This window comes from Nylanderia fulva, unplaced genomic scaffold (genome assembly GCF_048542155.1).
Source record: "Nylanderia fulva isolate GAGA-0341 unplaced genomic scaffold, ASM4854215v1 Scaffold567, whole genome shotgun sequence".
Classification (NCBI taxonomy): domain Eukaryota; kingdom Metazoa; phylum Arthropoda; class Insecta; order Hymenoptera; family Formicidae; genus Nylanderia; species Nylanderia fulva.
Genome location: NW_028190662.1, coordinates 39,946 through 51,214, shown reverse-complemented (window position 1 = coordinate 51,214; position 11,269 = coordinate 39,946). Strand labels below are relative to the sequence as shown.

General features: G+C 40.7%; 2 protein-coding genes across 2 annotated transcripts; both read right to left on the bottom strand.

Moving 5' to 3' along the window:
• Positions 1 to 1,901: 1,901 nt before the first annotated feature.
• Positions 1,902 to 2,534, bottom strand: LOC146721012 (uncharacterized protein F54H12.2-like). The gene has a single exon (XM_085487518.1). The coding sequence runs from the start codon at positions 2,532 to 2,534 to the stop codon at positions 1,902 to 1,904; it is 633 nt and encodes a 210-aa protein (XP_085343644.1).
• A 261-nt stretch (positions 2,535 to 2,795) lies between these two features.
• LOC146721011 (uncharacterized) lies at positions 2,796 to 3,221 on the bottom strand. The gene has a single exon (XM_085487517.1). The coding sequence runs from the start codon at positions 3,219 to 3,221 to the stop codon at positions 2,796 to 2,798; it is 426 nt and encodes a 141-aa protein (XP_085343643.1).
• Between the last annotated feature and the right edge of the window lie 8,048 nt (positions 3,222 to 11,269).

Sequence of the window (11,269 nt, the reverse complement as noted above, 5' to 3'; positions counted from 1 at the left end):
CGGTCGACCAGGAATCGGTGGCAGGTAGTGGCTGACAATGCCGTAGGGTAATAAAAAAAAAGAACACGCAAATATTTGTACAATCGAGCATTCTGACTCGTGTCACGATAAAAAATAATACATCGTCGTAGATTAGAAAGAATGCTTATTGTTGAAAAGATGGCAGATAAAATTTTATTTTAAAATAACGCGCGGCTTAATGAAGGTGAACAGGAACGTGCACGTTGAGGAAATTTCTGGAAAGAGGAAGTGAAAGAAAATCGAACAATGGTTTTAAAAGTACAAATATGGTTTATATTTAAAATATTTTTACAAAACAAAATTTATTTATTGATACCAAAGTTCATATTATATATTGTTATGATTCGCTTGTTTTTTATGAGTAAACATTTTACGAAATAAGTGTATGATTAAACGATCGTTATATTCACAATCTTTGGAAAAAGAGCGAAAAACTGATTAAGATTATAACCGCTGCACATATAATATAAAAATACACAGCAGTATTGTCCGCAAGTCTTAGAAAAAATTCCTTGTAATTGTTGAATATTCCAGCGATGGATGATGGAGTTTCGTCGAAGTCGGATGAGAAATTCTGGATACAAGGGGGGCAATTTGTAGCTGTCGAAGTAAGTGGCTGTGCCGTGTTCATCGAGGTAGAAGGCGATCTAATGTTCTCCAGGTCGATCGTGATTGTCGGTGTTAGCGACGATAGCCGTTGACCTCGTTCACACCCTCGGAACTCTGTCGGCTGCATAGACTCCAACATGTCTGGCATCAAGATGACGCAATGCTTGTAGAATTTCGCGAGAGTTCATTTTTTTGTCCCGAATACGAACGAGTGTACGGTATTATTTGAACAATACCGGGTTTTACCTCTTTCGATAATGCGTCTTCTTCTATCTTAAGTTGTTTTGAGAGGTTTTCAATGTCAGTTTGCGTCAAGATGGAAATTGTTTCGTTCTTGTTGCTATTCGTCAACGTCGATGACGATTCAAAAATCACAAATCTCTCTTCTTCTTTTTCAATTTGCTGTTCGTTGTTTTGCTGATTTTTCTCCTCTATTTGTATTTTAGTTATATTCTCATTTACATCGCAAGAAACGGTAGCTTCGTATTTATCATCGCTGTCGTCGAAGGTAATTTCCCAACTTTCGTCAGAACTACAAGTAGCTTCAGTAGAGGTCAAAACGTTCTCGCAATTATTTTACGCACTTAGCCAGCATTTTAATTTATAAGCATTGTATAACGCGCAATGAAAGATTCCGAATTTTCGAATCCCGTGATGACCGCAATATTGTACGATATCTTCCTCATCCGGTAAATTTTTAAATGCTGGTGATGTACCCTCCAAATTATTTATATCTCTGGAAAGTAAATTCCTCAAGTAGTTTGCTTTTTCATTACCTCTGACGTAAATGCAACGTGCGTGTCTTGCAATTTTGCGGAGATGTGAGGTAAAATATTTTGGATTAACTGAGCCGTCGAACCACTCGATATCGTGATAATTTCGTGAGAGCCAATTGTTTTCTCGTCTTGCTTTTGCGGGTAATTTTCCAAACGCGTATGGTGGCATCATAATCCAATGCTCGACAATCGGAGCATCGATTGCGACAACGGCGACTTTCTTTGCGATAAATTTATTGGCTTCATCGTGGAAACCTTGTATGTCGACGACTATATCCATATTGTGAGATTTTCGTTGGTGAGATACAAGCTCTTAGCGAAACGTGTGCGTTTGTTCGTGTCTCGTACAAAACTGAATTCATTCTAGCACGTTACATAGTTTCCACTTCGTGAAAAGCGTTATCGAAATTTTCAAAGAAAGAGGAGAGGGAAAATTTTTTAATCGCATATTACATTACGGTGTATAAATACATGTTAGTGAACGAGCGTTAAAAGCTAACCGGAAAAATCGACGATAACTTGATGCGATGCGTCGATTTCTATGACATCGAATTCGGCGTAAACGATACAATTAATTGTTTCGGTGAGTGCCTTCTCGAATCTTACTTCTAACCGTAGACTTCCGTGTCTCACGAGATTCCAATGACCGGCGCAATTAGCGGATAGATCGGGTGTAAGATCAAAAGCGAATAACGTATATCCCCGAGAATAATTATCTCTACTTATGGAATTTCCTTCGTTCAAAAAATGGATACCCGTCCCCAAGAAGAGCGTATAATAAGCTTCGATGTAAAGCGGTTCGCGAGACAAGAAAACCGGTTGTAACGATCTACTGGGTATTTGTGTACCGTCGACGTAAAGCAAGAAGAAATTTATTCCGTAATTTTGGAAATTAAACGGATTCAATTTTCTGTCACCGTTAAACGCTTTATTATCGACAAAACTTACTATTATTCGTTTCGGTAATTGTTCCAGTATTACATTATCTAACGATTCACCCACAACCCCGCTGTGAATCGTGAATGTTTTAATTTCAACTTTCGTAAGCGGATACTTGACAGTAACTTTGCTCAGCATTCTAGCATGCGCTAGTAATACTCCGGAGCTTATTTTCGCTCTTCTCACCATTACGCTTGCATCGAGTATATGAATTTTCGACGTGCAATTAGTTTCTATGAAACAAAACGTATCTTTCAAACGCACGAGTCTCAACCGCACCTCGACGCCATTAATTAAGAATTTGTCCTGATTGAAAACGTCGCAATGGAGGTGACCTATAAGATCTATCGCGCGCCCTCCGCGTATGTAATGAGCTCGTCTTGCTATAGCAGTATTGCCTTCCGCTCCTACCGTATCGTCCATGTGCCCGGGTGTATCCGCATCCCATAATCACGAGGTTAGATGGGAAGTTTTTGCGGGTGATGAATAATTTAATAACGCTTCGATGTACGCGCGGTACGCATAAGCGTTGTTTGGAGGCGACACGAGCTTTTGATTGAAATACATGTCGATTTGATTGAAGATGGAATGAAGAAAATGATTTACGGGGCCCACATTGACGGATCCGGCGGCGAGACCGGGTAGCGGCTCGGTTTCTACGCGTACCCGAAGACTTAATAACGTGTGTGTGAGATCTAAATATTCTTCTCCGTGACCCGGGATGACGAATTCTAGCGGGGAGTCGTCCAAAAGCGAGGTCACGGGTTTGTAATGAATCCATTGCGAACTTTCGATGCTAGTTTGCGTGGGCGGTAAAGAGAAGAGATCGAGCTCGCTCTTTAAACACTCGCTCGAGTGTGTGTGAAGAAATGACATTTTTTTCTATCGCCGCCCGCTCTACCAACGTTATTGTCACGGACAAACGTATTTAGAATAATGGCGATTATGAAAATATATCGTATACTGTGCGCTTTTTACCGTTATTAGCTTTACGCCGTTTCGCAAACGACTTGAATCTTTTTACAATCAAGCGATTTTTCCTCGTATTATTTTTAGTTTTTTTGTATTTGTTCTTTTTTCCCACACGACTTGATTTTCGATAAACTTTTTTTCTTATTTGTCTTACGCCGTTTACGTGACGCGGTTACCGAGGATTTAGCGACGTGAGTCTTAAGCCTGCCGAAAGGAAACTGTGCTACATGAATTTTTTTATCTGATTTATATTCCGTACCTTTCATTAGACTACTTATTTTTTTCCTAGCTTTTCTCTTAAGATTGTTACGCGATTGTTCAAAATGATGTTTGACAGCTACCTTTAACGGCATTTTATTTTCAACATCCTCGATTATATTAATCTCAGCCCGCAAAGCTTCTTTACCCACTGCCCCTAGACCTCTAGTTAAATAAGGCAATACACGTCTGAAATTTCTCTCCGAGAAAACTACCTATTCCATGACTTCGTTGATAAGGTGAACCGACAAAAACTCGTGGAATTCCACCGCCGCGAGTTCCACCGTTTTGTAATTCGTTATAATACTCCGAATAATAATCCATATTAATGAACAAATCCCTTCTTTCTTATCAAAAAAATCTTTACAGAGTATTTTTAAAAATCTAATCGATACGTTTAAAATGTAAAAGCACCGTTAACGTGCCAGATTCAAATGGTATTTTCTTTTATAGTATCGTCTTTTATATTGATTTCAATCCGTCGGAAATTTGTTAGGCGCACCGGGATATAATGCGGAGGTGAGAAATATTTCACTTGATTCGTTCCAAATTCGTAATCGCGCCCACCCCCCGTGACAGGCACTATTCGGAGAAGAGGAGTTTGCACATCGCCTGTTATGTAAGGCTCGCAAATATCACAATAAACGAACAGTTTATCGGGAATACCCCGCGCCAAACTAGACGTTTTGTAACTATAGAATCCTTCGCGACGTACTCCATTTTCGTCAAGAGAACCGAGTTTAAGAAAAATTGAAGTAGATTTTTCTTTGGAATTAAGTTTAGATGTGAGCATAGAACAAAAGTGACTTTTCCCTTTAGGAGCGTTATAAAGAAAATCAGCTAAACCGAGCATTTGCAAAAGTCTATCGGAAAAATGCATATAATGAATCAGATTGCAACCAGCAGGACACGCGAGGGAGAACAAAATACTACCGCCTGTAAATTTTTCTTGCTCTAAACGAAAATGGGAACCGACTTCTTTGCATGACGAATTAATCATGGAGATGAGTTCTTCCATGTTATTATAAACGCCACACGGTATTACGGCTTCCTTCGAAGTTAACACCTCATCTTTTTTATTTTTCTTTTTAACTTGAGGGTCAATATTGACGAAACTGAGTATATTTTCTTCGCGCCTTATATGAAAAAAGGTATTAGGGAATTGGATTTTACTCAACGCGACTTCCCATTTACCGTGTAAGTGCAGCGATTGAGGTAATTCCGTAATGAACGACGAGGTTTTATTGTTGGGAAAATAGCACATACTGCTATTGCTTGGAAGAACCAGAAGAAATTGATCAGCCCTCATTTCGAAAAATAGTTAAATTTGAAGCGGGTATCCACGAGTTAAATTTAGAAGGATAACCTTGCCAGCTAACTAATAATTGTTTATTGTTGCCGCGCCCTCTGCTTTTTATCACACGATCGACGATAAATTCCTCGTCGCGTAAGTCTTTAATAACCGGTGCTAATTCTTGTTCGTAAAAAATTCCGTTTATAACTTCACCCGACAAATCGCTTAATTCATACACGCGGGGTTTTCTCTATTCGAGAACTCGATGAATTCGAAATATCTCCTAGCTCCACTTCGCCTCGTATCCTTTCTCGAAGGTTACTTTTGCTCTACTGACGCGTACGAGATCGTCCACGCGATATTTAGACTTTTGTTTACGCCCACGCTTCTTTTTCTTTTCTTTATCGTTATCCCATCGTTGTTTCATATTTTCACACGCGGTACGAGCATTTTCTCACGTAACGACAGCGGGTTGCATTTTGATGGTGGAATGACGAGTATGATTGTAAGCGTGAACAATATCTTGTAAAACATCAAAGTAACGACGTGTATTTTTATGCGTAAAATAACGCCACATCCGCTCTTTGAGTGTTCTATTAAATTGTTCCACTATAAACGCTTTAATATCGAGATTGCGCGTTACACGAAATCGGATGTCTTTTTCTTTAAGAAATTTTGTACAGGACGGGCGATAAATTCTTTGCCTTTGTCGGTCTGTAAGTATACAGGTAGTCGACCCTCGTTTCTCAAAAATATTTGTTGAAAGGCCTTTATTACGCAGGCGGCAGTTTTGTCACGTAAAGGTTCTACCCAAACAAATTTACTAAGCACATCGATAACCGTTAATAGATAAGAATAACCGTCATTATAGCTCTTGAGATTACGAAGATCGATCAAATCGGCTTCCCATAAATCATCGATATTTGTTACGTTATAATGTAAACGAGGAAATTTTTCGTCGTACCGGACGATGCAGCGTGTATGCATTCTGCGATTTAAGCCACTCGACGACTTTGTTACGCGTAAAATTCGGTTTAACGGCTCGCGATAAATTGTCCACCGCAGAGTAGCCTGCATAATGCGAGGAGTCGTAATACAATTTTTTCGATTCCATCAATTGAGATTTATCCAATCGAGTAAACCTCTTCTTCTCTTTGACGGAGAAACTACGCTATGTGCTAATGTTCTATCGTCGTCACCGTCGTCGTCACCTTCCTCGTTGGCGAATGTAAATTGCATATTTTCTTTGGTTTCACTCGCTTCGTCTAACCTGCGACTGTGCGATTTTGAACGTGTGATCGGAGTGGAAGATCCGCGAGGTAACGCGGCAGTAATATAGCAAGATCGACACACACACACACACACACACACACGCACGCGCACGCGCACGCACACGCACACGCACACGCACACGCACACGCACATATATGAATGTATGTATGTATGTGTATATATACGCAGGATGTCCTGCAACGTGATATCCACAGTGAAACTTTGTATTCTTGAAATCATTCGAAAAATAAAGATGATTTTAAAATTTGCAAGATTTTCTCCATCTATAAATTTTTTGCGATATTCTAATGACACCTTCTTCATTCTTATTCAATATTTATGGGGTTTAATTGTTATAAATTGTTTTTTACATAATATATGTATACATATTTTCTAAAAGTAACAATTTCTGAAAAATAAAGCAGTCTCTTGCTTATTTTAAATAGTTGTTAGTAGTAGAAATATTATAGTAATAATAAATAGTAGTTACAATAGTACGATAGTAATAATAATAGTTATAAAGTTGCAGTAGTAACAAAAAAATATATTTTATATCAGAGACGATTTATTCGTTTGTTAGTTGCTTCTAAAATATCTTCTCCCAGAACGATTTGCATGTGTGTTCTGGTTATTAAAAAAAGATATTTTATATCCTCATATAATTGAAGCAAGTTGTAACGACAAAAGCTTACAAATTATTGGAGGAAATCGCAGTAATCACTGGCGATGTATTTCTTTTGACGGCACCAAGCTTCGAGTGTACAGTCTATCTGGCTGTACATACGAAACATTGAAGGTTAAAAAAAAATTACATTCATCGCCGTTATCCACAAATAAATAAAAATAATATAATATTTGAAAACGTTCAAACACAACCTGATAGTATATGTTGTGGAATCTTTGCTGCCGCATTTGCTACAACTATAGCTTTAGGAAGAAATCCTTGTAATGAGACATATTCTGCTGATGTTAAACGTATAAGACATTTCTTAAAAATTATAGCAGAAAATAAACTGTCGCCTTTTCCTAACTAATAAAAATTTATCATTATACTAGAAATGTGTAATTCTAATAAATATTGTTGCAAAAACGTATCTAATACAAATGTCTCATTTGCAAAAATCGGAGAGACGAAAAAAATACATATATTATGGTTACGTTCTTACGGGAATGGGCGATGGAGGGGCCCATTTCATTCTATATATGCATAAAAATGTTTTGTATATTATATAATATTCTGTTATATTATATAAAAATATACAGCTAATTGTTTTGTAACGGCGTGGCCGTTACTAACGCCTCGCGGGCCGATCACCCGCCCGCCACTTGAGGCTATGGCGCTTAAGGCGCCCCTAAACGCAAAACACAAAGCGATACACGGGTCACCCTACCCCAGGAACGCCCCACTACAACCCCCAGAGGCGCCCCACTACGACGCCGGCGCGTTACCCCCACCACAGCCTCGATGCAGAGTGGGGGAACCGCCGGCAGGGTATATAAGCCGGCTCGACGGATGAGCCGGCACCAGTCCTGTTCCGGACCTCCTAGCCAGGCAACAGGCTTCTCGTTGTTACGCCGGGTTTCTCGGTTTCTGGCCTCCTACCTTTAGTATCGGGCAACGGGTTTCTCGTTGTTACGCCGGGTTTCCCGGTTTCCGGTCTCTTCCTGCTATACACCGGGTGACGGGTTTCTCGCCATTACGCCGGGTTTCCCGGTTTCCGGTTCTTCCTGTTACACGCCGGGCAACGGGTTTCTCGTTGTTACGCCGTGTTTCCCGGTTTCCGGTTCTTCCTGCTACACGCCGGGCAACGGGTTTCTCGTTGTTACGCCGGGTTTCCCGATTTCCGGTCTCTTCCTGCTATACACCGGGTGACGGGTTTCTCGCCATTACGCCGGGTTTCCCGGTTTCCGGTTCTTCCTGCTACACGCCGGGCAACGGGTTTCTCGTTGTTACGCCGGGTTTCCCGGTTTCCGGTTCTTCCTGCTACACGCCGGGCAACGGGTTTCTCGTTGTTACGCCGGGTTTCCCGATTTCCGGTCTCTTCCTGCTATACACCGGGTGACGAGTTTCTCGTCATTACACCGGGTTTCCCGGTTTCCGGACACCGCTACAGGCTATACGCCTCCGTACACCGTATCTCTAAAGTCATACCGGGTAATTTGTAAGTCTTTTCCGGACACCGCTACAGGCTATACGCCTCCGTATTTTGTTTATACCGGGTAGTCAATAAGTTTCTCATTTAGGCTTTATGCCAACGAACATTTTGTTTACTTGTTTCTTTTTGAATAAACCAAAGCATTGTTAATAAGGAATAAGCGAGTCTGAATCTCCCCCTTCCTCCCGAATCCTGGAACCGGCGAGCCGATCCGCGGCGTCGGGAAAGGTGAACCGTTACAGTTTGAATATATTTGCTATTTTCTCAATTATTGATAAGAGGAGAAAAGCGAATTGTGCGTACTGCATACATTGTAATTTATAGAAAATTACAGGTAATATCAATATACGTACCATACACGTATGTGTATACATGTATGTGTATATGTATTTGTATATATGTATGCATCTATGCATGCATTTATATATGTAAGAAATATATACTGTGACGTAACGCTTTTGAGAGCGCCGTCACAAGGGCGAAAAGCCCGATCGGGTAGGACGCGGTGATCTGGAGCGCCCCTCATTTCGGGGAGGGTGCGATCCGTTTGCGTGGTTTCGTTTTTTATTACCGTATTTTTGCGAGAATCGCAATTGCACGCAGCATCGGCCCGTCGATGCGCGTGCAACACGATTTGTAGGGAGAGCGACAACGACGGCCCGAGAGAGCGGCAGGAGAGGTTGTAAAGCAAGAGAGAGAGAGAGACGGAGGATGCCGAAATACCACAGCCGAAGAGAAGGATGGATCGAGAGTGAGAGAGAGAGCACGGGACCGCGCGCAGTTAAGTATCAAGAAGCCGAATTTTATTTATTATCTCTCGCGCAATGTTGATGCCGTACGGATATTCTAGGATACCGAGGGGACTCCGAGTCGCGCCTACACCTGGACCGCTCCTGGAGAAGGACGACGGAGGGCCCGGCCAGCCTACCGCTTGTTCCACCAGGAGAAAAGCCGCAGGAACAGACCCGGAGAAAAATCCTCTCGAGCAGCAAGAAGATACCGGCGAGAGAATTACCCCGCTAGAGGGGGAGGCGGGGAAGACTTTAGGGCCCCGCCATCGACCCTATCATCAAGGGAATGCGCGAGAGATCGGCGCGGCACGTAGGGTACCGAGGCGCGCGAGGCCCGGCTCTCCACTGTTCGGTGTGCCTTAGAACAGAGAGGGTGCCTCCAGAACTCCCAAACGTGCGACCCGAGGACCAGAATTCGTCGCCAGAAACTGTAAGCCGCCTCTCGAGTAGTCGTAGATCCGTGTTGGTTGGTACCGTAGGTATTGATCGTGTATTGTAATTACCGTGAGTACCGCACTCTCTCATTTTTCGTATCATTTTGTGTGTAAGAGAGCGGTCTCTCTCTTGTCTTTTCTTGGAGTATCGTATCGCGGGGCCAGCCGACTTTGCGTTTCGCGAGCCGAGCCCTCTCCGAAAAGTGCCGCCGACAGTCCATCGTCTCGAAAGTAATTATTATAAATTCGGGTTACCGAGATATTCAGAGCCACGTTTCCTATAGGCTCGATTATTAGATTTTCGGAATTTGCGTGTAGCCGTTCTCCGCGAGTTTGGTAACTATTTCATTGTTTTCGACTCGGCGAGAGAGTCGTGCGAGAGAGTCACGAAATTACCGTCATCTAGTTGTTATCTTTTTTTTGCATACCGCGCCGTGTCCCGGAGTATCTTATTGTGACCTCTGTCTATGCCCGCGAAAATAAGTTGGACCATCATAACGTTTACCGATTTTGTCTTTGTTTATCCCGTTTGTATATTATTGTCGCAAAATTCTCTAAGATGCTTCACCTTGTATAATTAAGAATAATTTTGTAAATCAATTCCGAAGTACCGATATTCGCAGATCTTAGGATATTATATTTTTGTTTCCCTACCGCTAGTTTATATATTACTGTTTGTTATCTAATTATATTATCCAATTGTATTTATCAGATGTCAAATTGTAAATCCTAAGTGTCAAATATATATATCTATGTCAAATTATAACACCACGTGTATGTCTCTCTATATCTCTCTCTCTCCCATAGACCCATCACTCCTATAGACCCGCGACTCTGTATGAAATTTGGAGAAGTGACTTTAAGTGCTGTTCACAGTAGTATCGTGGCGCGTTCACATGCGCCTGGCGCCCAACTTTACCGTGAGTTAATGAACGCCCCTAAGTGCGAGTAATTAACTCTTCTGGTACCGATTTTTACCGTTTTATTATTTAAACTTGGGGAATCTTTAAATTGAACGCTCCCCTGTCCGAACTTGGCGTTTCGGAGCAGGAAAAGACGTTGCAATACATATATATACATGTATATAGATGCATATATCCATGCATAAACATATATATAATATGTACATGGTGATTCAAAAGTCTGGCAATGGCCAATTATCTCCGAAAATAGTGGTCTTATGAAAAAAATACTAAAGGTATTGACTTTTACCTAGGTGTCAAATTTTGAGATCATTTATAGGTCAACTTAATTTTTTAAATTAAAATCCTTTATTTTTTATTAGATATTCTTGTAGCTTATCTCGACAGCTTTCTAAAGCATTATATAATAAAACATTTTTTCATGAAGTACTTTTTGAATTATAAAGATTCGAAGCAATTGTTTGATATAAAATTATATCTTTGTAAAGTATTCAGTTTTACGTTATCATACTTTTTATTTTTATGCACATAATAATGAGACCAATTTGGTGTAAAGAAAATGCACCCAGCAAACACAAAATATAACTGCTATGTTACATGTATATAATACTATATAACGTGCATGTTACATGTAATATATACGGTAATTTCTCACTCATAGATGTCACATTTGTAATATGACATATGTTATTTATATATTGTAATTACATCCCAGATAGCATCGATATTGTAGGATGCCGAAAGATAATCTTTCGCTAAGTCACTATCCTATCTAGGATATAATTACAATAAATAATAGAATCCATAAGTGGGAAATTACAACT

Coding starts and splice junctions, on each gene's coding strand:
- LOC146721012 (XM_085487518.1), bottom strand. CDS start 2,534: ATGGTGAGAAGAGCGAAAATAAGCTCCGGAGTATTACTAGCGCATGCT.
- LOC146721011 (XM_085487517.1), bottom strand. CDS start 3,221: ATGTCATTTCTTCACACACACTCGAGCGAGTGTTTAAAGAGCGAGCTC.